The sequence below is a fragment of the Petaurus breviceps genome, unplaced genomic scaffold, assembly GCF_028583685.1.
Source record: "Petaurus breviceps papuanus isolate PSGF00001 unplaced genomic scaffold, PetGlider_PUasm1.0 174, whole genome shotgun sequence".
NCBI classification, from domain to species: domain Eukaryota; kingdom Metazoa; phylum Chordata; class Mammalia; order Diprotodontia; family Petauridae; genus Petaurus; species Petaurus breviceps.
Window position 1 is genome coordinate 69,686,397 of NW_027185761.1, and position 27,909 is coordinate 69,714,305.

The 27,909-nt window shown below is 47.3% G+C and overlaps 1 protein-coding gene across 3 annotated transcripts in view; it reads right to left on the minus strand.

The window, feature by feature from the left end:
- VPS41 (VPS41 subunit of HOPS complex) overlaps positions 1-27,909 on the minus strand; it is a 178,528-nt gene that overhangs the window by 35,111 nt on the left and 115,508 nt on the right. For all 3 annotated transcript variants that reach the window (XM_069084387.1, XM_069084386.1, XM_069084388.1), the window contains 9 exons: positions 26,533-26,652; positions 24,867-25,013; positions 23,111-23,177; positions 11,135-11,232; positions 8,418-8,547; positions 6,655-6,770; positions 5,332-5,388; positions 3,647-3,708; positions 2,446-2,527 (listed from right to left, as the gene is read on the minus strand). In XM_069084387.1, the coding sequence (XP_068940488.1) occupies positions 2,446-2,527; positions 3,647-3,708; positions 5,332-5,388; positions 6,655-6,770; positions 8,418-8,547; positions 11,135-11,232; positions 23,111-23,177; positions 24,867-25,013; positions 26,533-26,652 (879 nt within the window). The remainder of the gene's footprint in view (positions 1-2,445; positions 2,528-3,646; positions 3,709-5,331; positions 5,389-6,654; positions 6,771-8,417; positions 8,548-11,134; positions 11,233-23,110; positions 23,178-24,866; positions 25,014-26,532; positions 26,653-27,909) is intronic.

A 27,909-nucleotide genomic window follows, 5' to 3' on the forward strand; every position in this document is an offset into this window, starting at 1 on the left:
GAGAGAGAGAGAGAGAGAGAGAGAGAGAAGGAAGACAGGGAGAGATACTATGTTAGAGAAAAGAAGGGCTAGTGTCTAGCAATGAATTCCAATTTGCCAATGGTTATCCTAACATCCACTGATGGAAAGAATCAGAGCATCCCCAGTAACAATTTTTGGCTCCTCGGTTAACAATGAAATCGCAGAGGGGGCAGCCGAGATCTCCCCTCTTTTCCTCTGGTATTCACAAAAGGCACGCACTCCCACAGAGCTGTAAGCTCACTGGGGAGGGCAGAACTCCCAACAGCTGATGCTGTCATCCTTTCCCCCTGCCTCATGCAGTTTTCATCCCTTTCTTCCCAAATGTCGTGAAGTCCTCAACAGCTCCCCAGGACCTTTGGCACTGCCTGGCCACCAGGGAAGCCCCCCCTTCTCTTCTACCTACCCAAGGCATTTCCTTTTCCCCATGATCTCCTTCGTGCCACTTTTTGCACAAAAGCTCACTGCTGGACACAGAAGCCACTGGAGTCTGGAGGCCTTATGTAGAGCCCGAGTGCAGCTGAAGCCCCATTTCCTGCTCCCCACTCTGCCCTCATGGCACCAAGGACAAATCTCACTCCTCCACAGGAGAGCCTCAAGCACCTGGAGACAGTCGTCATTTCCCTGTTCTGCTCTGGACTAAAGTCACACATCTGCTCTTCTGGGCTAACCCAACTGAACTCCTGCAGCACATGCACGGATAGTATGACTTCCACTCTGCACACACACTCCTCACTGCTCTTCCTAAAAACGATCAACAAGCACTCGTTAGACAGCTACTCCCTGGGGCCAGGCACTGAGCTGAACCCAGTAATCCAGCGTGGTCCCCCCAATCCTGGGTGATGGCTTCCAGAAGCAAAGCCAGTCAGACAAGCTAGAGACTTCAACGCTCATCAGGATTCTGGAGCATCACTAGGGTCAGGAAACCTCCCCGATTCTCCATCATCTTTGGTAAATGATCCTGTGGGGACGCTGTCTGGGTGGGCCTGGGGACGTGGCTCTCTGACCCCACACCAGCTAGGCCTCCAGCGATGCTTACTCTCCTTCTTCCTGCAAAGACCCTTCTCTAAGGGAAGACAACAGACGTGGAAGGAGGCGAGGACTTCTGCCTCGTCTCCATCAACCCTTCCTTTTTCCTTCTCTCCTCCCAGGTGTGGCCCGACCATTTCTGATGCTTTTTTCCCAACCCAAAAGGGCTACAAAAGCCCCTTGTGCCTTCTCAGAAGCCACTGCAGGCGGCAGCTCCTTCATCACTTGATTGTTCCAGACACTCTTCAGGCAGAATGATGCGATGCTCTGACACTCATCCCCTGTGGTGAGCTCCCGGTGCGTCCACACCAACTTCTCTGGGAAATCACCTCTTTTTTTCATGAGTGGCAATGGTGCTGTCTTCAGAATTCCACTGGAGAGATTTCCTTCTCTTGGGTTGACCTGACACGACCACGTCGTGGGATCTTACTCCAACCAAGATCTTCTCTGAACACTTGCCTTTCTAAACAGCAGGGCACATATCACTCTGTGCAGACTGCAGACACAGTGGACACTTCCTCCCAATGATTCCATGGTTTCTTGGCAATCACATTCTCACTTTAGGTTGGAATCAAGTCCGGAATAACTGGACTTTTGATCTCTTCCTCTACCAAGAGAAGGAGAGAACAGCCTGGGAAGCTGAGTAGGGTTTTCACTGGTCCAATGGCCAGCCCAGCTCTATGACAGTTTGGCAGTTTGGTAGCAGGAGCAAAGGGAAGAGAGCACCAGAGCTCAGGTCTAAGATGCTTCTCCCACATGCATGGAGAAAGGAGCCAGCTGGTACCACACTTCAAGACCTGGCCACCAGGACACACAGCCTGGCAGAACTTCCAACCCATGAGCACAGAGGGCCAACCAGCAGCACGTGCACACACCCCGGAGCAAAGCTAGGGAGGACAAGGGTCCAAGCGTCCTCCCTCCAGGCAGAGGGATGAGGAAGGCAGAGCATGAGGAAGTTGTGCTGGACAGTGAAGTGAAGTGACTTGGATACAGACTCTCGTCTTCAGAACTGCTGGTAATAGAATGCAGTCCCATAGTAAATCCAGCCATGCTGAGGAGACCAGGCAGAATGGACACAGCAGAGGCTGCCCTGGCCCAATGCAGAGAACAATATGGCAAGGCCCACGCAGAGCGCGGGCTCCAGGAGGCCGCTGACTCAGCCTCACTGAGCTGTCTGACTTCACTGGTAAGGAAGGCCCCTCTCCCAGTGTAGATGGGCACTGGGGTGGGCAGGTCACACCCAGGGGGTGCATTGGGACACAGTGGGCGTGGTGAGAGAACCAGGGGGCCAGAGGTGCAAGCTCTGCCTCTGGAGGAAGAGACTGCAGGCTTCGAAATGTCCAATTCTACAGCAAATGTAGTATACAAAGTCACCAGGGAGACATTGGTCTGACATACCTTAAGCTGTCCTATTTCTTTGAATTTGTAAACTTCATACTCCCAGAGAGCTGCATTCTTCCCAAGAACTTTCTGACATTTTCTGGGAATGAAAACATCATAGAGGAAAAAATAACGAGTGAGTGAAAAACGATAAATACAATGTACAAAATGGCATTTCCCCAGTTTGAAAAACAGTCATCATTACCCACTTACTGACTTTTAATGTATTTTAGGCATATGTGTGTATACATATACATATACATACACATACATGTGTATATGAAAGTATATACATGTATACCTATGTATCTCATACACACATTTACATACATATATTGTAGACTAGACATGTATGTGTATGTGTACGTGTGTGAACACATACCCACAGAATCCTTATTACTCGAGTAGCTCTCTTTTCAAATTTTTGGAGTCATAAAAAGATACACACATACATGAATGTGTGTATGCATGTGTATGTGTGTGTGTATATAGACATATACACACACACAAATTGCTTTGCCAAAGGTTTCCTATGTTCTGGGGAAAATGCATGGTATAGTCTATTTATCTGGTCCACTTGAAGGAATTCAATTATGTGATTCTTGAACCATAGTTATTTATTTAAGCCACTTCTTGATACATGTTAGAAAATATACTACTGAAATTGTACTATTGAAGTGGCTTGAGAAAATCATAACCCTATCAATAGTGACCTGTAGTATGGAGATACTCAGAAAAACTCTTCTTCTAGTCATTTCTGGGGTCCTAAAATAAAGTCTCGAGGGCAGAGCCCAGGCCTTCTGCCCCTCTTAGACCTTGGGACACTCTTATCATCTCCTTACACCCAATAACCACTGACTATGGAGATGGAGGACCATAGCAGCCAGGTGTGCTTGGGGCTTCTGCTCTCCATGGTACTGACCACTCACTCACTCTGGACTGATCTCTATCATTAGATCTTAGGCAGTTTTTCCTCTAACTGGTATAAATTCTTTGATAAAATTGATACAGTTGGTGGCTACATAAAACAGGCTGATACAAGAACCTTCTTTTCCTTGCTAGAACCCTTATTCTCCAAGTAGTTCCCTTGTCAATCTTCTGGAGCCACAAAGAGATCAAATTCAGATCAGTGCAGGTGAGAAATTGTCTCCAGTCTGTCCCTACGCCAAAATGGTGACTGTGCCCAGGAAGCTGAAGAAGACAGCAGAAGTGTTCTTACCGGGCTGCCATGTCGTGCTCCCCTTTCTCCACCAGGTGACTTATATAGGCTAGGCCTATATCCTATGGAAGATGAACAAAGACACCCCTTAAGCCTGCATAACAACTTCCAAGCAAGAGTATGTGAACAGGTTATAACGTATTAGGCTTTCTGGCTTGTTCGCAGACTCATAGGATCAGAGACTTGAGAACTAGAAGGTCATCTGGTTCTGCCCACAGTGACTTGGTTTATCAGCATCTGAGGTAGGATTTGAATCCAAGTTTTCCTGAATCCAGGGTCAGTGCTCTAACACTAAATATCCATTTTATTTCTGAAATCCCCAGGCCAACCATTTCTGCTTTTTTCTCAGGTTTGTCACACCCAAAGCTCTCACAAAATGCTCCTCTTGGCAAGAAAAACTCTTTTCCGCATGCAACTAATTTCTTGCCCTCTGAGTTTGGTTCACACTGAAGATGTGGTTATTTTCTGAATGAATACAAACAACTAAAGGTGGCCATTCTCTCTTGCTACCTAGGGACCGCTGCTAGTCCCTGAAGCTATTCTTTGTCCTCAAATAAGCTGCTGAAGCTTGTGCCTCTGCTTCCTGGACGGGAAATGTGAGCTGACTCCTCTATTCCAGTCCTGGCTGGGGAACGAGGAGAGATGCGAGGCTAGAGCTGCCATGTGAGAGAGAGAGATCGTGACCCTTACAAGGGACTTGGTACCATGCTTAATTCCTTCAGTTTGGCTGGGGGACAGTCTGTAATTAGCAAGTCACTCTCTGGTCTGTAGGGGTGAGCTGTCAAGTAAAGCAAATGCTTCCTCCTTTTTTCTTTCTTAAAACCGGTGGTAAATTAACAAGCCTCCAAATGGACTGTGAATCGAAAGGAGGAATGTGTGTGCCTAACTCCCTCTCCCCGTGTCTTTTCAATCATGTGGTGTCTCCTGTGGTTTCTAGGGCTGCACTGGCACGTTTGAGGGGTCAGCAGGTGGGAGGAAGGGCGATCTTTTACTGTGGTGTCTAAACTGAGTGACAGGATGGAAGTGAGCTCAGTTTCCTTCTCTGTCAAATCAGGGTCTGCATCAAGTGACCACCTCTTAAGGTGCCATTTAGCTTTGGAGTCAGTCCTGCCTCCTTAGTCCTGCCCTGCCTTGTTCCTCCCCCCTTAACCTTCACAATGAATTTAGCAAAGGTGCCATGCACTTCAAACTATACTTTTTTTTTCTAACTCTACTTTTCACAAATGAAAGGGATTTAAAAGATTGATGTGTGAGGAGAAGATATACTGTAAATAATTCAGTAACATTAGAGAAACACAGATCTGCCAGAAACAGGCTCTTTCTCCAAAGTGCTTCATTTGAACAATCTGGCCCAGGCGGATTTTGCTCACCTGTTCTAGGCACTCACACCCAGAAAGGGCTTCTCACGACCCTAGCTCACAAGAGAGCACCCGCAGCTAGCAACTTATTCTCTCAAACAGCCCAGTAAGCAGATCTAATCCTCTCTCATTACTTTTGGCAGCCCACGGCCTGCAAGCTTTTATTCAGCTTTTTATTCATACTAGGTCCCAATGAAATGAATTCTTTCAGCCCTGTGGATGACCGAGGCTAGCTTGAAGCCCCTCTATTCTTCACAATGGGCTGTGTCTCCCACTACAAACCTCCCAAAGCGAATGCTCGATTCCAACGGCGGTTTCTGTACTCACCAGAATCTTATGCCTTTTAACAGTCCTTTGGCTAATTTCAGCAGCCATCAAAGCTTCCTGCATGCACATAACCACAGAGAAGGAAGACAGAGAGAGGCCTGAGTGAACTTCACTGAGTGAACTTCGTTGTATAATACCTAAAGTTCTGAACCATATAAATAAGGCATCTGCTTTCTGATTTTCATGGGCTTTGAATGTCATGGTTGAACAAACATGTCTGAAATTAAATTGTGAAACAAAAGCAGTCAACTAAGAGAAAGGCTGCTTCTGTTTTCATCAGGGGTCACTGTATGGGATCAAAATCCTGCAAATCCAACAAAATCTACTAGATAATTAAAAAAAGAGTTTACTTGTATCAACAATCCCCAGAGCAGGCTGAAAACAGACCTTTCAGGTTTCCCTTCTGTCATTTTTCCAACCAGTTAGCCTGCTCCACCCCGCACACCCAATGGTGAGAAACAGACGACCCAATCCCACCGAGTTCTCCACACACAGGAAATTTTGCAGGTCTGCCTTTGCCAATCAAAGAGATATCTGAAATGGAATTGTCCTTGACAACCATAAAAGGAAGTGGAAACACTGAGATCAATCATCAACTTTTGGACTGGGAGGCTTCTACTTTTTGGTGCAACCCCATGGGAACTAATGAGGCTGTGAAGCGACAATCCATGCATGGCTGACTCGATTCTCTCTCTCTCTCTCCCTCCCTCCCTCCCTTCCTTTTTTCTCTTTCTTTCTTTCTTCCTTCCTTCCTTCCTTCCTTTTCTCTCTCTCTCTCTCTCTCTTCTCTCTCTCTCTCTCTCTCTCTCCTCCTTTCATTTTTTTAACAACCTAAAGTGACCAATTTCATAAATGCCTTTGATGAATACCCAGGTGGACCATGTTAGGAGGTTAGCAATATAAAGGCTGTTATGGAGCAATTTAAGTGAGGAAATAAGTGAACATCCCTTAGTCTCCTTTGTTGGTATCAAAGCTGGGGAAATCATCTTTCCTTTAAAGGAACAGTAAAGTTGAACCCTCTTAGCTTCATCTGAACTGAGCCTATATGAACTGGTCAGATAGAGTTCCACCATCTTCTTCTCACAGTGCTCTACTGTGCTTGGAAAACTGCCTTCCCGGTTTGGCTATGTGGGTCTGCATATTACTTAAGAGGAGGATTCAGAATTTCTGCGAGATTCTAACATTTCATTGCAATGACATACTGAGAGTTTGCTGTACTGAGCTAAAGACTCTGCTTCCCTTTTCATGTTCTAACGCTCATTTAATACTTGCCGTTCAAACAAAGCACATTTCAAAAAAGAAACAAAATTTCACAGCAATTACTTCATATTTTTTCTTTTCAAGGAGCCAATCGATGTGATCATCTTGGTCCCGTTCCTTGGCCACAACAACATCTCGAGGACTGACAATATAAAAGAGTGATTCCCCTTCAGAGTACTCTACAGACAAGGAGAGGAAGAGAGGGCCATTAAAAAATGCTCTTTGTCTAAAGAAACAGTAAGGAAAAGAGGCAGGACCCACCCCGAGTGCTTTCCATTTTAAGATGGCTTTTGATGCTCCATGTCCCAATAAATTTAAATTCTGACTTCAATTGCAACACAGTATTCAAAAAAGCCCATTCCTTCCTGCGTGTTCTGATTCATCTACCGTGTATAAACTTTATTTATGGCCATTTATAACACTGTTCTACTTTCACAGGACAATTACGCTGCAGAGCCAGCAATAAACGTCTCTTTGCCATCAAGGTCAAGGCCATAGAAAACGTCAGTGATAGATGCCACCCCCCCTGGGGACACAATGCATCACACAGGCTGGTATTTACAAGGTGGCCTGTTAGGGTTGCATGGGGAATTCAATTATCAAACCCCAATTCTGAAGGGTTTGTAAGTAGGTGGCAAAGTTGGCTTTGAGTGAAAACAGAACATGATGCCTCCCGGCTGAAGAGAGAGTTTAGATTTTGACAAGGTGGGAAAACAACCTCATGGTTTCCCCTTGGTCAGGACTCCCTGCAAAAAGAGGAGGAAGAGCTGTCCTCACCTTCACGGCGCCCACTACCACTTCCACCTAGGGATCATCTCGAGGTTTAAAGGCGCCTGTTCACCAGAGTTTGGCCTGGAAACACCCCGACCAAGCAGCAAGCCCTTCTCGGCAGGCTTCGTCATCTGGCTGCAGGGTTTTTTAAGTTACTCTGTGCCCGCTGAGGGTCCCCATGACTTAGCAGGTCTTCCCTAGTTTATTCTGTGACCCCCCAACCCACCCTCTCCCCATCTGCCATGAAAGAAGCAACAGAAACAAATGTAAATCAGACATTTCAATCTGCCCCGATTTATGAAGCAGTCTTAGGCACAAAGTCTCAAAGCTGGAGCAGAGAAAATGTGATGGTTTTATTGTGGACAAACAGAGGCAGCAGCTGAACTCTGTGGTTCTTTAGTGTTTCCCAGACATCCTGCCTAAACATCATGCTGGGGCAGGCTGTAGCTGACATCTCCTCATCCCATCTCATGGACAGGGGAGCCAGGGCTCAGCAGCCGTAGCACCCACTGTCGGAAGTCGCTAAGCAGACAGCACCAGAGCTTGAACCCAGACCTTTGGACTCCAAGTCAAGGGCTCATTCTATTATAACCTACCACTGCTCTGAATTCAAGGGGCATGACACCATGGGCTGAAACATCTGAGTGAAATAAAGGAAAATGAAGTGTGAGATCTATGTGGGTGGGTGTGTACGCCCATGCCTATGTATCCAGGTATATATTCATACACCCCTATAATATATAGGATATATAAACGATCTGTGCATAGTTTTATATGTATTATACATAATATATACAATATATTTATATATCACACACGTATATATGCATACATATATGTATATGAAAATATATACACAGACACATAAATATGTATATAGGTGTGTGTGTGTGTGTGTGTGTGTGTGTGTGTGTGTGAATCTGCTCATTAAATTTCTGGGTGAAGAGTGTTTTCATTAGAAGAAAACCAAATATTCTAGAGTCCTGAGGACAAGTCATGGAATAGCCCCCAGCTACAAGAATTAAAAAGCCGCCCCCATCTCTGTCCCTTCTTACCCAGGTGGTAGTCTCTGCATTCATTCTCCTGAAAACCTCTCACTGTGAGGGCATCAGAAGAGATCTCTTCACAGGTCTCTGGAAGCGGCTGAATAATGTCCAATCTGGGCCGGGCACAGTATTCCCTCTCCTGGGGGAAAAGGAGGGAAAAGCTCCCTTTGTCACATGACCACAAATTACCCAAAAGGCTTCTTCTCGAGCCCAACAATGGTTGATCTTCACTCTTCCTAGGATGGAGAGCCCAGGCCAGGCCACAAGGTTCCTTTCTCGTAACACTGGCTTTTCCATATTTTCTGAATTCATTTTCAAATCAACTTTGAGCACCAGATGATGACACTCCTTCAGGGGGAACCTCGGCCTGAACCAGGGGGAGCCTGGAAGAGCAAAGAAAATGCCCATAGGGTGCTCTGTGAATGGGGCAAAGGCAATCTCACTAGCCAGGCGGGCCTGTGTGCTGTCTTTGCATTTCCCACTGCCATGCCTCTGCACCCACTTTAGCCCATGCCTGGAGTGCTCTCCCTTCATATCTTGGGCTCTTAGAATCTTTAGTTTCCTTCCAGAATCAGCTGAAGTACCAGGTACTGAAGAAGGCACTTTCTGGTCCCCCCAGCTGTGAGAGCCCTCCCCTCTAAGCTTCCAACCTTCTACTCCGAATGTTTCTCATACACACACACCTGCTGTCTCCCCCATCAGGATACAAATCCTTTAAGGGGAGGGGCCATTTTTGCTTGGGTCTTTCTAACCCCCAAACTCAGCACAAAGGCCTAGAATACAGGGAGGGCTTAATTAATGCTTTCTGACTGACTGTTCTGCTTTCCAAACTGTAAGAAAACTGAGCAAACCACTGTCATTTGAGCCGGGGTCACCACAGGAAGTGTACTTTTTGGCCACTTCTGTGAAGGGGAGGTCAGAACACAAAGCCCAGAGAACAGGGTCCAAAGCCTGTGAGAATCTGCCAGAGTCATAAAGGGACACTTCAGCGCAGCCTGACTTGCCCTTTCCTTTTGGACTCACTCCTTGAGTCCTATTAGCTCCTACCTGGGGAACTAACATTTGCTTTGGTGGTTAAAAGAGAACAAAAGAAAAATCCCCCACAAAGAGAATCACCAACAGTGACTGGCCCACCCTGGGTCCAGTCCCCAAACAGGAAGCCTCGAGGCTAATATTAAAGATGACGCCCTGAACCTTCTTCCCGCTCGGAAAACTCTCTTCCCAATGTGTTCCCCAGGCTTGGCCAGGTGAGGCTGTGTCCCCCCTGCTCCTTGCTCTGTTCCAAGTCCTTTCCAATAATGCGTTTCATTAACAAAGGCTTCTGCCATCCTTGTCAATTATTTATTAAGTTTTTCCTCTCTCCATTTGACCTCTTGGTTTCTTGCTTTCCTTTTATCGTCCTCTCCCCTCCACCCACATCACAACAGCCTGTGTTCATTCCCCCGGGAGCCAGTGCTATTTTTTCCTTAAAATAAAATAATAAACTGATGTCCTGCAATAGGGCTAGACGCAAACCCTATCGATTTCTGGAGGCTGGAGTGCTCACTTAAGCCTACAGCATTCCGTTGCCTAGCAACATGGGCATCCAGAGCTTCTGGTTACCATAGCAATGACTTCCTAATGCAAGTGCGCTGTCAGAGAAACCTTCCTGAGCATCTTCCCCTCTGAAAGTGGGCCTTCCAAGGCTTTTTTACCCCCCTTAGTCCTTCTGTTCAGAAATAAGCAATACACAGACAACGAGAATCTACTACTGGAAACAGTTGCCCAATCAATTGTCCTTTTAAACACAGTTGCTGAAATCAAGTGTTTCCCAATCAATTCCCAGCTGTGTGGATTCACCCATGCTTTCTGATTTTCCTGCCCAGTTGTGTCCCTGGCAAGTAAGAGCAGGGCCAGGCTGGCAATGAGCATGTGACAGGCTGGGAAGGCTATTTCTGAGAGTGTCTGATCAGACTACACTTCACTCCACAACCAAAGGTAAAGACGTCTAGATTGGGGCTGTGTTGTCTATCTGTATAGCTATCTATCTATCTGAACATGCATGACCCCAAAGAAGGATGTATGAGAAGACACTTTGCTGTGCTCCTTTGCAGAGGTCAGGGTCCACAAGTGTGGAAAATGCACGTAACTTCAGATTTTTTTTTTTCAGTTTCTTGATCAATTTTGCTTAGTTCCCCTTTTAAACTCTTTGCTATGAGGGATGGCCCTCAGGATAGGGGTGGGGCCAAGGAGGAAAACAGAGGAAATCTAGGTGATGTAAAAACACAATCTTGTGACATAAATCTATTTTTTTTAAGGCATGGGCAAGCGAGAGTAGGCTACGTTCGGCTTTAGAGTGGGAATATCCATTTCATCAGAATCCCTACACTATAGGGGGATAAATGAGCGTGTCTGTGGCATAAGGAAAAATGAACTAACTGCCCTCTTAGCAAATCCCCTGACCCGCTCACGCTGGAGCCAGCCACATTCATGGTGATTATTTCTGCTAATGCACAATGTCAGCCCATTCCCTCTAGCAGTGAGAGGAAGGGGGGAAACAGTGGACACAGGCTAGCACAGCTCTGGGAAGGCAGAGATACTGGTTTCTGTGTAACTGCAGCGGGCTTCATTCTCTGTGCCTGGAAGTTCCACTTAGGCCCCCAAATACTCAGCGTTTCCAAAGAATTTTGTGTCATGTTTAAAACAACCTCCTAAGTGTCTTTGTATCAGAACACAGAAATCATTACCATTTTGTCTGAGGTCTCCTTGACATATGAAAGCACCACAAGCTGGTCGCAGAGAGGTGCAAGCCCGCTGATGTAGAATTCCATGTCAAACTGAGACACTGCAAAGCAAGGAGAGCCAGTGTCAGTGGGGGAAGGGTGTGGGGCACAAGAGGGGGGATGCATCCCTTCCCAAGCCACAGCCCAGTGCCTGAGAAACCACCAGACCCGTCCCGAGCCCCGGCAGAGAAGTGGGAGATGAGGAGGTTGTTCACAGATGGGTCCAAGGAGGCTGGAGAAGTGACCACTTAAAATAAACCATCAGAGTCAAAAACAAACCACCTCTCAAAATGTCTAATGAGAAAAGACTAACAGGGTGATCTCAAAGCCAGTTAGGAGCAAACAAAATCTAGAATCATTCAAAAAGTCAGTAAAAAGTCATTCAGATTATTATACTGTGGTGACAGGCTTAAACAGGGATGAGGAAACTGTGGCCTGGAGGCCGCACATGGCCCTCTGGGTCCTCAAGTGTGGCCCTTCGACCCAGAACAAACCCTAAGGGCCGCACTCGAGGACCTGGCAGGCTGCATGTGGCCTCGAGGTCGCAGGGTCCCACTCCTGGACTAGAAGCAGCTCCCCATTGGGGCAATACCTAAAACAGGCAAAATTCACAAAAAATGCTGTTTTCTGAAGCAGAACATCAGTCTGACTGTGAAGTGAAGTTTGCAACATTAACCTTCTTGGTGAATCTATGGTTGTTTGTTCTATTTACATGATTAGAGTCACTGTATTTATTATTTCCTTGTCTCTGCTGACTTCACTTTGCATCAGTTCATGGAGCTCTTTCTAGGCTTCTCTGTCTTATCACATTCATCTTTTCTCACAGCCCACAAGCATTTCATTCCATCCAAGGACCCAAGGACCATTTGTCCAGTCACTCCCCAATCAGCTGGCTTCTTCTGTGTCTCCAATTCTTTGCTATCACAAAAAGTGCTGCTATCAGTGCAGTGAGAACTCTCTTCTTATCCATGGCCACCCTGGGGTATGAGGTCAGTAGTGGAATTTCTGGGTCAAAAGGTATGGGTAGTTTAGTCACTTTATTTGCTTAATTCTAAATTAAGCTCCATCAACAATGCACTAATGCGTCTCCCATCCCATAATTTCTCCAGCACTGACTACGGTTATGCCTTCCACATCATGGGGTTAGGGACACGGCACGCCCATGATCTGGAAATGTTTCGGCCCTCCCTTTGTACCAGAGAAAAACTTGGAATTATCATGGTTTTAAAAGACATGCGGATATTATATGATACTAGACATATATTTTATGCATTTCTGAGTTTCTAAACCTTTTCTGTGCCATCTGCTGGCCTTCGTGTGCCATCTGAGGCTTCCACAAAACTCCCCCCGAATCCCCATTTAATTTCTTATGCCAACGGTGACATATAGAAACCAAGATGGGGAAAGGGCAATCTGTTCCCATTTTTTATCATCTCCGCCCCTTTGTTGCATAAAGTTGTTTGACTTGCATTTCTCCTAGTATTAATGATTTGGAGTATTCTTTCAGGCAGTTGTTAATAGTTTGTGATTCTTCTTTGAGAAATGTTCATTTACATCCTTGGGTCCTCATACAGACTTTTCCAGCCATTCACAACCTGGCACCGACCTATGTTTCCAAACTCATTGACCATTATTCCCCTTCTCATACCTCTGAGTTAGACTGGACTTCTCGCTATTCCCAGATGTGGCTCTCCATTTCCCACCTCCTTGCCTCCGTACAAGTGGCCCTTCCTGTTTGAAGTGTCCATTGGCACATCCCCACCTCAGAGAATCTCTCTCTTCCTCCAAGCCTTGGCTCTACCACCACCCTGACATGGCACCTTTCCTGATTCCCCACCCACCTCCAGCTGCCTATGCTCTCCTTCCCCAACTACGATATTTACTCTAGATACTTAAACATCTATGGTATATGTATATATGTCATATATCTCTGACACGTAGTGTGACAAAGGAGATGGAATGCTGGTCTAGGATCCAGGAAGACCTGAGTTCAAGTCCTGGCTGCATGACAGTCAGTCAGCAAGCATTTATTAAACGCCTACTGTGTGCCAAACACCGTGCTAAGCCCTGGGGGCACAGAGAAAGGCAAATGTAAAGAAAGTCCCTGCTTGGAAGGTACTTATAATCTAATGGGGAAAACAAGATGCAAACGACTCCACACAAACACATTATAGGCAGGATACAATGGTGATCAGTCCATGGGAAGACACCAGCATCATGGGGAATCATGAAAGGCTTCTTCCAGAAGGGGAGGCTTTAACTGAGACTTGAAGGAAGACACGAGGCAGAGACGAGGAGAAAATGGGCAATGACGAATGGGAAGAGCTAGGACAATGCCCAGAGTGGGGAGAGGGGGCATCCAGGTCGGAGGTCAGTGTTTAGTTCAAGGGGGCCGATGTCACTGGATCACAAAGCACGTGGGGGTGGGAGGAGAAAGGGGGCATAAGAGGAACAAGGGTGGGAAGGCACCAAAGGGCCATGTCTGGAGCTTTAGGAGTCAAGCATCTGATCCTGGACGGAGCTGACTGAAAACGGGGGGGCGGGGGTGCGTATCAAACCTGCAGGTCAAGTCTGAGCTTTAGGGAGACTAGTCTGAATTGACAGTACTTGACAGGTAGATGGCTATCGGCTGGGGGGGGATGACACATATGCTGTGAGCCCAGGTGATCTGCAGGACTCAACAACAACAGAAAAGTCAGGAAGGGCGGATGGTTTTAGGGCAAATAACTCGATTAGCGCCTCCAAAGACAGCCATGAGAAGAGCAAGCAGAGGGCCCTACGCTTTGAGACAGAGCCTCTAGATGAGGAGGCACAGAGGGCAGGGAAAACGGGAGAACCTGCTTAAAAATGGAGAGAAGAGGAGGAAGGAGAGGGAACAAATCAATGGTGGCTACATTCGATTAGAAAGCCCCGAACAGGTCTCCAATGGGCTCCGAGAGAGCTAGGTGTCAATTAAAGGCAGGTGAGCACTCTGGCTGCTTCTCCTAAGCAAAGGCAGGAAGACCAACACATCACTAGGCCTGAACTGGGAGTGGAGCAACCACAAGTGCCAGAGGGCCACGTGTGCCAGAGGGCCACATGTGCCAGAGAGAGGACCATGAGAGCCAGACAGAGGGCCACGAGCGCCAGAGGGCCACGTGTGCCAGAGAGCCACGAGCGCCAGAGAGAGGGCCACGAGTGCCAGAGGGCCACGTGTGCCAGAGAGCCACGAGCGCCAGACAGAGGGCCACGAGCGCCAGACAGAGGGCCACGAGCGCCAGGCAGAGGGCCACGTGTGCCAGACAGAGGGCTACAGATGCCAGATAGAGGGCCACTAGTGCCAGACAGGTGGCCATGAGAGTCAGACAGATTGCCAAGAGTGCCAGACAGATGACCTCAAAGGTTACCACCAAAAGTGACCAGAGTCTGAGGCTCACATGTGCTGCAAGTGGAACCTTTAAGTGACCTACAAAGGGTGGGGAGCTTTCTGTCTTTCTGCACTGTATATAAAAGTGTATATAAAAGGCAGAGTGCAGAGAGTTAAACTGAGAAGAAAAGGCAGAAAGAGCTCTTGAGCTTAACTGGAACAACAAAGTGTTTCTTGAGAAATGGAGCGAGGATTTCAAGACAAAAACAAAGGCAACAATAGGGCTCTCTGGTGACCGAAGGCCATCAGGACACATGTCAGGAGGGTGCAGAGGATGAGACTGAGACGTGGGCTGAGGAGTTTGGTAAGGGGACAGGACAGACGGTCTGGGGATCAGTAGAGTCGTTTTGTAAAGTGATTTGGGATTATGCCAAGCATATGACTAAAGGCTCCGAAAGTCCACTGCTAGCCACACGCTGCAAGGAAGCCACCGATAGGAATGTGATGAAGAACTGATGCAGAATGAAATCAGCAGAGCCACAAAAACAGACCCGACAATGACCACGTCAGTGGAAGGAGCAGCCACGAAGCAAACCAGGAGTGAAGGCTGCAGAGCCGCCACATGCTGCACCAAGGGCTCCAAAGAAGAGACGTAGGGAGACAGCTGCGCCCCAGCCCCAGGGGGGGCAGGCAGGAGCCCCCCGCGGCTGCACCATGGCAGCCTTCTGCTGGATGTATCCAGTTATCGTCAGTGTTTTCTTGTCCTCTTTTTTGTCCTTAAACATAACTTTTTATATGGGATGACTCTGTGGGAGGTGGAGGGAGAGGTTAACAGGAGAAATCGAGATGACGTAAAAAACCAACTTATTTTAGGAAAGATCAGCTGGCACTTCTCAAACATATTAACGCCTCTGAAGGAGCTGGGTGACCCGTGTCCAGGCCTCCCTTCATCACCAGCTTATGAGACAACATGCACACGAAGGAGCCATGGACCGTCAAGTCCTGAGCCTCCTCACGGCTCCTTCTTCACTCTTTTGGGCCCCCTCTGGGCCAGGCCCTGGACAAAGTGGCCCGTGGTGGGCTGAGCGCATGTGACCACCCAAGTGGGATGGAGGCCTTACGGCTGGGGCACAGCAGTGAGAATTCAGCCTAGTAAGGGTTGGCCACACCTCCTCAGAGCCCAGTCTAATCGCGCTCCAGTAATGACTCTACATTCAGCTTAGGGCCCCATCCCTCACCCCAGTTCTGCTAAAAAGCAGAGAAGCCACATTAACAAGGTTTGCAGTTTGTAAATCATTCCATCTATACCACAGAGCTACAGAACCCCTCACGTGTGCCCTTGTTAGCAAGCCCTGCTGGATCCTAGCCTCCCTCTGCCTACTGTCAGTGGCTCATGGACAGACTTCTCTCCCCAAAGTGCCACAGGATCTAGGTGGCCTGCTGTGGTGATGAGATATTCTTGTGTTGTTACAGCGGCTTCAGTTTCATAAAAACCATGGTTGGTAACATTACAAAGGAGGATGACCATGCTCCCTTAGTTTTCAATCTTGGCTACAAAAGGTAGCCCTCAAGGACTCACCTTGTGTACGTGCTGGGGGGTGGGTGGGAGGGTGGTAAGTGGTGCTCTTTTAAAGAATCCATATACTTCTGCTTCACTAATTCCTGGAAGGTCACAGGCAATTACATATAATTTCAAAGACTTTTAAATAAATGTTGACATTTCAATCAAACTGACCATTTGATCTATGAAAATCTAACTAGAATTGTCAGTAACAAAAAGGAAAACCTGAAAACATTTTGTCACAGATCAAGGTTATGATATCTGCCTCTGGGACAATTAATCCCTTAAGTCACACGCCTGCTGGACACGAGTGTGGCAATGCAGAGAAGCCACACAACGTGGCCAATAAAGGACAAGCCTCTAACATTCCTCTACCACCGCTATGAACTACACTCCTCTAACTTTCAAAACCCAATCTGCTGAATTTTCTTTTCCTCAGGCTGACAAAATAACCGATTAGTTGCACAAAACAATTCTACTCTAAGGCCACTGAGGGCAGGAAGAACAAACAGCCCAAAACGTTGGGTTCATCAGTTCTGAGGGGATGAGGTCCAGGGTCTGGGGCAGAGGTTCTCAAGGTGTTGTCTGCAGAGCACTGGGGGACTCTGAGACCCTTTCAGAGTCTGAGAGGTCAAGAGTATTTCTATAATAATACTAAGATATCATTTACCCACTAAAATACTCTTCCCTTTTCCAACTACATGTCTGTGTGGGGCTGGATTTTCTTCATGTATTTAAACAACTCATCATAGCAGATGAGCTGCAGAAGCAGATAAGAAAATCCAGATGTCTTCTACTAAACTGGACATTAATGAGATTTCTATATAAAACAATGTCACTTTTTCTCAATTGTTTTTGCTAATATAATTTTGTTAATAATTTTAGGAAATATAGCTATTTTTTTTAATTTTAGGAAATATAGCTATTTTTTTTTAAATTCTAGTAGATATAGCTATTTTCCCCAGAAAATATAAACCATTTAATGGGTTTATCATTATTACTTTAAAATGACTTAAATAATTAAAAAATTTGTCATTTTTAATTATTTTTTCAAATGCTTTATTAACTTCTAATTTACATCATTCATTTCTGCCAGATTTTGAGTTACAAATTTTCTCCCTGTTTTTCCCCTACCCACCACCCCAAAATAGCAGTCCCACAGGATATCCCCTCCTCCATTCTGCTCTCTCCCATATTTTCTCCCATACCCCTTTCGATTTTTCCAGTGGCTCTCTATGCCCCAGTGACTGTATATCTTATTTCCCAATTACATGTAAAATAGTATTAATAATAGTGTATATATATTTTTTTTAATATTTGATTTTAAAACTTTCAATTCCAGATTCATTCCCTTCCTCCTTTGTCACCCACCCTTACTGGGAAGATAAACAGTTCAGTACAGGTTGTACATGTGTAGCTAATGCAAAATAATAACACAATAGATATACTGTAAAACACTGACTATATTTTCCTCCCTCCTATCCCACCTCCCACTTGTTCTATTTTCTACTTTGGTCCTGTCCCTTTTCAAAAGTGGGTACTTCCAACTTCCCTCCTCCCCAGCCTGCCCTCCCTTCCATCATCCCCTTTCCCCCTACTCTCCTGGAGGGTGAGATACCCTATTTAGTGTGTATTTCATTCCCTCCTCAAGCCAAATTCAATGGGAATAAGGTTGACCCATTCTGTCTCTCCCCATCTCCTCTCATTATATTCCTCTCTCACCTCTTAATTTCACCTTTTAAGTATCATACCTTCCTGTTAAATTGCTCCTGTGCCCTTTATCTATGTATACCTGTAAACATATATACACACATTCACATATGTATTCATATGCCCACATACCCTCATATATATATACATATATATATATATTTCTATTCCCTTCAGCTACTGAGAAAAGTTTCATTAAGTTACAATTATTGTTTTTCCATGTACGAATTTTAATAGTTCAACTTTGATAAGTTCTTTATGATTTCTTTTCCCTGTTTATCTTCTCTTGCTTCTTGTATCTGAATGTCAAATTTTCTATTCAACTCTGGTTTTTTCATCAAGAATGCTTGAAAGTCCTCTATTCCATTGAATGACCATATTTTCCCCTGAAACATGATGCTCAGTTTTGCTGGGTAGGTGATTCTTGGTTTTAATCCCAGTTCCTTTGCTCTCCGGAATATCATATTCCAAGCCCTTCGATCCCTCAGTATAGAAGCTGCCAGATCCTGTGTTTCCACAATATTCAAATTGTTTCTTTCTGGCTGCTTGTAATATTCTCTACTTAATCTGGGAATTCCAGAACCTGGAGATAATATTCCTAGGAGTTTTCTTCTTGGGATCTTTTTCAGGAGGTGATCGGTGGATTCTTTAAACATCTATTTTGCCCTCTGGTTCTAAAACATCAGGGCAGTTTTCTTTGAGAACTTCCTGGAGGATGATTTCTAGGTTCTTTCTTTGATCATGGCTTTCAGGTAGTCCTGATAAAATGGATCCATTTTCCAGGTCAGTGGTTTTTCCTATGAGATAATTCATATTGTCTTTTATTCTTTCATTTGTTTGGATCTGTTTAACAGCATCTTGATTTCTCATGAAGTCATTAGCTTCCATTTGCTCCAATCTAATTCTGAAGAAATGATTCTCCTCATTGAGCTTTTGAGATTCTTTTTCTATCTGGCATATTCGACTTTTTATGGCATTCTCCTCATTGCCTTTTTGAGCCTCTTTTGCCATTTGAGTTAGTCTATTTTTTAAGGTATGATTTTCCTCAGTCAGGCTGTTGACTCTCATTTCATTATTTTCTTGCATCATTCTCATCTCTCTTCCCAATTTTTCCTCCACTTCTCTTATCTGCTTCTTAAGGTCCTCTATGGCCTGTAAGCATCTCATATTTTCCTTTGAAGCTTTTGGTGCAGGAGTTCTGACTTCACTGTCTTCCTCCTGTTCCATGCTTTGCTCCTTTTTGTCCTCAAAATAGGAGTCTAATGTTGGAATCTTCTGTCTGCTTTGTTTCCTTTGCCTGGTCATGTCGCCCCTCAGTCACTTGACCCCTGGGCTTTTTGCCACAGTAGGACTCTGCCACCAGACAGGGGAGCTTTCTCCCAAATGCTGGGGTTTTCTCAGCTGCCGGAGGTATTAGATGGGTGCCCTCTCTGAGGGCTCCACATGCTCTGGCAAGCTGGACACACACCCCAGGACGTCCACCCTAGACTGCAATCCAGATCCAAGCAGGTTAAAGCAAGAGCGATTACCCCTCAGACTGGTGCTTGGTCCCCCTACACTCTGCAGGCCAGGAGCTAAAGCTGCCACGTGGCACTGGCTGGCTGTGCCAGTGTCTCAGCGGCTTCTCACCCTGGGGACAAAAGCCACACACTCCCACTTACTGGTCCCAAAGTTCAGACAGCACTGACCTCTTACTTTGTCCTTCGCATCTATGTGTTGATAAATCTGGAAACAGCCACAGCTGCTATCATTTTAAATGTCTAATGTGGTATATATCAACAGATATAACCACATAAACAAAAGGTCTTTGGGATTTTGGGTTTACTACAAGCCTGGTCCTCAGGCTCCAGCGGGCCTTCCTCAAAGCCCTACAGAAATCATTTTTGTTCTTGCAAGATTGTTTCACTCTCCTGTCCTTGAGGCCATCTTCAGGCCCTGAAGTGCCAGTTCCTTTCTCAGTGGAGCTCCTCCTCATTGGCCAAAACAAGACAACCAAGGCTCCCAATTCCATCCATCGAGCCCCATTCCCCATGTTACCTTCTGTCTTTTCTGGTACATGATGGAGATGTGGCTCTGCTCAGAGACGCCAACCACTCCATGGGCTCCCAGCTGTCTCAGTCACCTCAGGCCCCACCCAATCACTGTCTGTATATACACACGTGCACACACACATGTACACACATGTGCAGCATGCACACCGCCTGCACACACATGCAAGTACAAGTTATGCACTACACGGACCCATGTACAGGCATGCACGTGGAAGAAGCAGGTGCAGACTCAGGTCCACACCAACACCTCTGCCTGCCCTTCTGCATGCACTGACACGGCTGTTTGCTGCCCAGCATATTGATAATAAAGAGAATGTGAAGCCAACACTCCTTGCATTTACATGATTCCCCAGGTGCTCCCAGGCTTCTCCTGGCCAGTCAGTCAATGAGACTTTATTAAGCAAGGTCCTCCTGTCTGGAAGCGCTGCACCGAGCTCTGGAAATCCTAGCAGAAGCAACCCAGCAGCCCCTGCTCTCACATAATGCACAAATGACCGTGTGTATCTGAGACAGACAGCATGGAGGGGAGGGGAGGAGGGAACGCGCACATATTAGGCACCTCCTGAACACCAGGCATGGTTTATGAGGATCCTCTCATTGGTAAATGGCACGTACTCCCCGAGGGAAGGTGCTGGCAGCTGGGAGACTGGCTTGGGCCTCCTACGCAAGACTGACCATGAACTGAGGACCGAGAGAAACAGAGGAGTGGGAGGGGGACAGAAGAGCAGTTCAGAGTCCAGGCAAGGAATCAAGAGGCAGAGGCCCATGATGAAGGGCCCCAAGTGGGCCTGGGTCACAGGATGGACAGAGGGGAGTCAGGTTGGAGAAGGCAGGCAGAGCAGCAGGGGGTGAAGGGCTCCAAAAGCCAAACACAGCATTTCATCCTTGATCCAAGAGGGAGGAGGAGCCGCTGGCATTTGATGAGGAGGAATGCCAGGGGGTGGACGCACCCTTGGAGCTGATGGACGAGGCCTTGCGCTCAGTGTCAGCTTGCCGGATCTCCACAGAGTGGTGACTCTGTTTTGTTTTCATTGGGGGGTGATGAAAGTTCCCACCAGGAGAGGTTCCCAGCCACCTCCTCTGCTTCCACCCCAGATGTTCCTTCTGGTCCCTTTCCCAGGATGCTGCTTCCTCCCTTCGGTGCCCATTTGGAGAGCACACCAGCTTCCATGCCACCCAGATGTTGACTCCCCAGGGCTGCCAGACTCTTTGCCCAGATCTGGGTGCCCAGAATCCTGCTACCTTGCTACCATGTGTCTGCCATGTACAGCACTCATCACCCAGCAAGGCTGACCTTTCATGGAGTGACCTCTTTTGTGCCCTCTGGCCAAATGCCTAGAGTCGCTCTCCTGGTCTGCTGAGAGGATGCCTCCCAAGAGGAGGCCGGTTCCTGTGTTTTCCAGGGTCCTTCCCAGCAAAATCAGACCTGACCTTGTAGTAGGCAGCCCATCCATGACTCAGCTGCTATGTCCTGCCAGATAACCTTCTGAAGGGGCAGCTCCAACTTTGTTAGGCCCTTGCCTAGACATCCTGAGCAGTTCCCCAAAGCCTCTCAGGCAAGGCTGGCATTTAAGGCCCACCCAAGTTGGCTCCAACCCACGTTTCTGTCCTTAGTTTACCTTTCTTCCCATCACATATTCCTTCTGGAAGCTGACAGACACAAATGGAGATAGGGGTGGGGGTGACCGCACTTATGGGAGAGCAAGGGATGGCTAAGGACAGAAATGATCCTGGGGGAGGAGAATGAGGAAGCACCACCACAGCCCCCTGACATCCGGGGGGGTTCTGGGAGGGAGCCTGAGCCCCGGCCAAGCCTCGATGCCCTCCTCTCAGGCATGCTCTGGAAGGCCCCTCTAACTAGGACAGGCTCCACAGCCCCCAAGGGCCTCCCTGCCCTGCTGCAGGTACAAAAGGGAACATTTCAAAGGCTGGCAGCATCGAGGAAGCTCTCCCTAAAGGGTCACTAAGGCAGGTGAGAAGGTCATAGAGTTCAGAAAAATTTCCATTAACTGCAGGCAAACTGAGGAAAGCCTGAGACCGGGGGAGTAGTCAGGCCAGGCCTCCTGCCTCCAGGGAGGAGCAGAGTCATTCTGGCACTGGGCTCCAGCCTTCATGGTCCAAGGAGGGCTTGGTGGGGTGGCTAGGTGGCACAGTGAATAGAGCACTGGCCCTGGAGTGAGGAGGACCTGAGTTCAAATCCAACCGCAGACACTTAACACTTACTAGCTGTGTGACCTTGGGCAAGTCACTTAACCCCAACTGCCCTGCCCTCCCCCTCAAAAAAAAAAAGGAGTGCTCTGTCAAGCACTGGGCACAGTAGGGCCTGGTGCACAGTGGGAGCTTAACAAATGCTTCTTCCCCTTTCTCTCTGAGGGAAAGGGACAAATGCCATTCAACAGTGACAGGCCTGCCTTCCAAGGGAGGGAAAAAATACCTCTCCGCCAATCCTGTCTCCTGTCTGGCCTCCTGAACGAGCAGCCCAACACCCTGGGATGACCGCCCCCCCTTCCCCCCAGGCATTGCTCACACATGTTCATAAACTCATAAAGTCCTGCTCACAATCAGCTCCTGCAACTCCAGGCTCTGTGCTTGGTCCTCACCTGGACCTCCAATCCCTGGCCCCGCTGCTCTTTCGCAGACCCCTGTGGCCCCCCGCTGGCTCTCCTTCACACCTCCCCTACCTGCCCCTCTGGTGGGCCAGTTCACATCACACAGCCTCTTCTCTCAGGTCCCGTGCTCCTTTACCCTAATGAAGACCTTGTCCTACCATTCCCCAACCCTGAATGACGCAAGGTCTTCATTACTCATTTAAGTCTTCTGATGGTTTCTCTGAAACCACCTCCTTCATCATGTCTTACTGTAAAACAGTATTCCATCTAACAGGCATCAAAAACACTCATCCAACAAAGCCAATATATTTTCCCCAAAACTCTCCCTTTTTCCTAACTTCTCTATTTCTGTTGAGGACATCACCACCCTCCCAGTCACCCTGGCAATTACCAACATGTCAAAATGGAATGAGGACCACATTAAATCAAATTCATCACTCAGAGAAGGGCTCACATTATAAATAAACACAGAAAACACAGAAACGTATTCAGGAAGTGTTGGAACCTAAGTTTTGTAAACTTTGTTTTCCTGTCCCTGGGTATCACACCCTGCCATCAACAAGGCACCAAATGACGGAAAGTGCAGAGCCACAAGGCATCAGGGCGTTCGCCCATCACTTCAGGGCTTCACTCAGCAGAGGCCACGGGCAGCGTCACACCTACCTATCTCAACGTAACGGTTTGGTAAGTCTCGCATTTCACTGGCGTGTCGCTCCTTCACTGAGCAGATCTGGAAAAGAAATGCAGAAGCCATTGGAGTCATTACCGTTTGCTGGAGATGTTCCTGACTAAGTAGTCCAAGGAGCCTAGACCAGCTCAAAATAATTTGGCAGCAATGGTAGCAGAGCTGACACTCTGATTCAAGAGGCAGCTTCAAAGGAAAGCAGGCCAGTGAAGTGAAGACAAAAATAAGAATAGCCCCTCGCACTGATTATTTATCCAAAGTCTATTCACAGTTAAAGAGAGCAGATGACTTCTCCTTTTATCGTGCTTGACTTCCGATGACCACCATTCCTGGAACACTGGGAAATTCCAGGGCCTCCTTCTGCAATAGCTCGGTCAAGACTGGCAGGGGCTTACATGTGAATCCCCCACTAGGTCATTCTGGGGAGGGGGCAAAGCAGAACCGGAGATTCACATTGTGAAAGTAACCGCTTTGCAAAACTGGATTACTCGAGATGATGGCATCTGCAGAGAAGTCTTTTAGAGTTCTCTGGCAATGAAAGTTTATAGGGTTTCTCACTCAGTAATCAGTTTTAAAGACTGGACCCATTTTACTACTGAGGACTCACATGGCCAGTCCCCAGTGAGCATCTTCTAGGAACCATAAACCTGCTATCTCTGCAGACAAGTCCTCTTTGTCACCCGCCAGAGAGGAGAATAAAAGCATATTTCTTAAGAACTATAGGCCCCTTAGTGGAAAGCAGGATGTGTGTGTGTGCATGTGTACACGAACAAGTGTCCATATCATTCCATACCATTCTCCTGTTCTCTTTAGTCCATCAGCTCCATGCCTCCCTTCACTAAATTTTTCAACTAATAGCCCCAAATCTCAATGATAAATAAACGAAATATGAAAATCTAACATAAACCTGAGAGCCCAGTCTAATATAAGCCCAGTCCTGCCCCTGATGAAGCTCATTAATATCTGAGAACACGTCCATTAGAATGGATTCTGCAAGGTTTTTCTTTCCAAAGTAGATGAAACCACATGGGCATTGCTCCTTCTGTGAAACATTGTATGTCTTGTTTTCTGGGTAACTGACGGTTTCCATATGCGTTACAGCCCTGGTCGAGGCACCTTACCCTTTGGGGGCTTTTGTGGAAGGAGGGCCTCAGGCTCAAATCTCCAAGCTGACTTCTAGGCAGGTGAGGGAGCTGACCCACGTAACCTGAAGCTGATGGCCCTATTAGCCATAGTGACCCACATGCAAATGAGTGCTGATTATTCAAATGCACCCAACATTCTCAACCTTCATTTCAGCCACAAGTTTCTGCCTTCTGCTTCCTCAGACCTTTATTAAAGCTGCCAACAATACAAGTGGAAAGGGCACTGTCCATCATTTTTACCTCTGGCCCCAAGAACTCTGATGAGCCAAGAGAGAAAGGGAAGGGAAGCAGGGGAGAAGGGAGGCAGAAGTGGAGAGGAGAAAGGTGGAGACAGAAAAAGGGAAAGTATTATTAACTGAAGATTTAAAAAAAATCTCACCACTCAGAAACAGAGAAAAACAAACACATACAACCCGTGCTGCCCTGTGCATGGAGAACACTAAGAACTGCACAGACTGCGTGTGGCCAAGGCCCATCTACCACAGGCATGTGGCTGAAGCTGTTCTTTCAGAAGGAACGCGTCCTCTAGCTGCCTCCGTGAGCCCTTTCCTAGAGGGTCCAGAACACCAGGGCAGGGGTGAATCCGTACCTTGACAGAAGCGCCCCAGCCAATGATGAGAGTGACATAATCCTTCCAGCAGAGGCTGCAAGGATACATATCAGGGCGAAGGCTGATGTCATCTCGGGGCACGTTGGTGATTCTCTGCTTGGATATGACATCAAGGATCTTTACACCCTGGAAAAGGAAAGGAAGAGCCACTGGTCAGCACCACCCACCTGCCCAGGGCCCACGGCTGGGGAGGGTTCATCTAATGGTGCATTCCCTGAAATCGGGATGGGCTGGCTGCCTGAAACCAGCCCCAGGAAGCAGAGCTCCATGACCCTGGCACCAGGATCGCCAGCTCACTATGTGCCCCTCTCCCAGGCTCCCACTTAAGTGGCTTGACCTCTACTCTACAATGATAGTTTCTCACGCTTCCCACCAATAACAGAACAAAGAAGAGGAATGTTGACTTGGGGAGTTCCAAACCTTGGGAGGCAATGGGGGAGAGGTCATGAGAACCAGGGAATGGTTTCCTTGGAAGTCATGACTTCTCAATCAGGGACCCCACACAGCCCACCAAGCCCAGGAGCATGTGGAAGGTGTCCAAGGTGTAGGAAGCAGTTGAGTGACCAAGCAGAGGGAGGGCACCAGCACGCTGGGACGATTCCCAGAAAAGGACACCAACACTTTGTGCCCAACCTGGATTCTATTCTCAGGCCTTGCTGCCAAGCCTTAGGGCACTCCTGGATTCAGTGAACCAGTCTGACCTCTGCCAACGTTCCTGTTCATCCACTTTTTATTCCAGGACTATCAAGGACCCCTAATCAGTACTTCCCTGTTATTAAAAGTTAGCTTTGGGGATCCAAAAGGAATGGGTGGGTCTGGGCACAAGTTCACAGAGGATTTTTTTCTTTCATCTGATCTTTCTCTTCCCAGAAAAGAAAATTGTATCAGTGGGGTCACATAGATAAAATGATTCCTGTAGCAAATGAAAGTGTGAGAAGAGAGACAGGGCAGGGGGTGGCGATATTGGCCTCTGTACTTCTCAGATGAGAGGTGGACACATGATGCCCTAAATTTATTTTTCTCCCAGAAGAAGGCAGTTTGCATTCTTAAAAGAAAACCAAATGAATAGAAACCCTTCGTCTTACAACTAGAGAACAAACAGCAACAGCAGAAAACAGCCTCTATAAAAGTGGGAAAATGCAAGGGAACAGGGAATAAAGAAGCTTCTCAAAGGCTCGTCTCTTCGTACCTGTCCCGGGAGGCAAAGGGCAGTGATGGCCTGGGCTGGGGACTTCCTGAAAGGGCTAGGCCTCACATCACAGAAAATGACCAAAGTAGACAAAACAGCAAACAGACTTTCCACCCCTTCCCAAGTCCCCAGCAGCGGCGCCCCAGGAGCACAAGCCCTGCCCCCCACATCTGTTCTGGGCCCTGTCCCAGTCTGTGCCCTGCAGCTGCCCACCTCAGGCGAGTGGGAAATGCCCTTTGCCCCGACTCCTTGACAAGTGCTTGGTTCACACTACTCAGACCACCTTTCGTTTCATTCTCACCTCCGGCTCCTCGTCCCAAGATGGGCTCAGCAATGAGCTGGGGCTCACTAATATATGTCTGTTTGTGTCTTCAGATGTCAGGGGCCTCTTCTCTACACCATACAATTGGAACATGACTACATTGTTCTTACAGTGGGCCTGGGTGTGATACTTACCATATTATTGGCCCAAGCGATTAAATTTCCCTTCCATTTCACATTTCTTATGTTTCCTTCTCCTTCATGCAAAACAGAGGATTTCCATCTGCTCATCCAAGATCGCTCAAACAACACCAACTGTGGAAAAAATGTCACAAAATTGAAGAGGGGAGGCATGCAGGCATCATCGAAGGGCAGACACACTGGTGGACAAATAACATGGCAGAGCAGAGTCTGGAAGATCTAGGCTCAAGGGCTTCCTTTAGGGCACAGTAACAGGATAATGAACGTGGAAGTCATGGCCTCTAACGATGCTGCCTCCTCTGCTGTTAAAAACACGAAGGACCTGAAGCCTAAATGACTCTTAGGTCCCTCTCCACATTCAGTCTACAATCTTCCTCATCTCCTCAGGGGCCTGGACCAAGGTCACCTGTGGTTCACTATGAGCATGGGGGGTTAGCTCCTTACGACGATGAAGTCACAGGTTTGGAACAAAAACACATTGTACAGCTACAAAAATAAAACAAAAATCCAACTAGTTAAAAAGAATAACTTTCTTCCACACTCCTGACCAACACAGATGCCAAGTGGCACAGTGCGTAAAAGTTAGATCTGGAGTCAGCCAGACCCGAGTTTGAATTTGGCCTCAGAGTCCTACTAGGTGTGTGACCCTGGGCAAGTCACTGAACCTGTTTGCTTTAGCTTCCTCACATGTAAATGGGGGCTAAAAGTAGCACCCCACGTCTCAGGGGTATCATTTGTAAAGCACTTTGCAAGCCTTAAAGTGCTATGGCAAAGCTAGTCACTGCCACTACCATCGTCACGATCATCACCATCAACACAAGAGACCAAAAAGATGCCAAATGGAACCAGGAGTCATCGAGCCTTGGCCTTCCTGCTCCTTGTGCCCTCTGCTCTAAAGGAGAGTGACCCCGTCAATTCTCAAAGCCAGACCGATCCACAGCTCCAATGGCTCTGAAGGCACTGCCATGGGAAGCCACAAGATGGCACCAAAACACAAAGATTGACTAAAACCATTTTTGTGACTGATACAGGAAGCCTTGTAGGGGGGATCTAACTTATTTTGTCTCAGGACTTCATCACGTCCCCATTGACAATGATCTCCTTGCCCCAGACTGAACAGAGAAAGAATAGCCCACGGCACTTTACTAAACTGACCAAATGGATGTCCAGGCCCAGCCTCTCTGGTTTACAATGAAGCCTGTGCTAGTGTCTCTGGGAGTGGCCATGGGTTCCTGAAAGAGCAGAGATTTTAAAGAGATAGGTCACAGGGGGCAGGCAGCAAGGCAAGGACACTCTGGGCAGCAGGCCTCACAATCTGGACACCGGCCTCACATCTGGAGAGTGGCCTCACATCTGGACAGCAGCCTCACG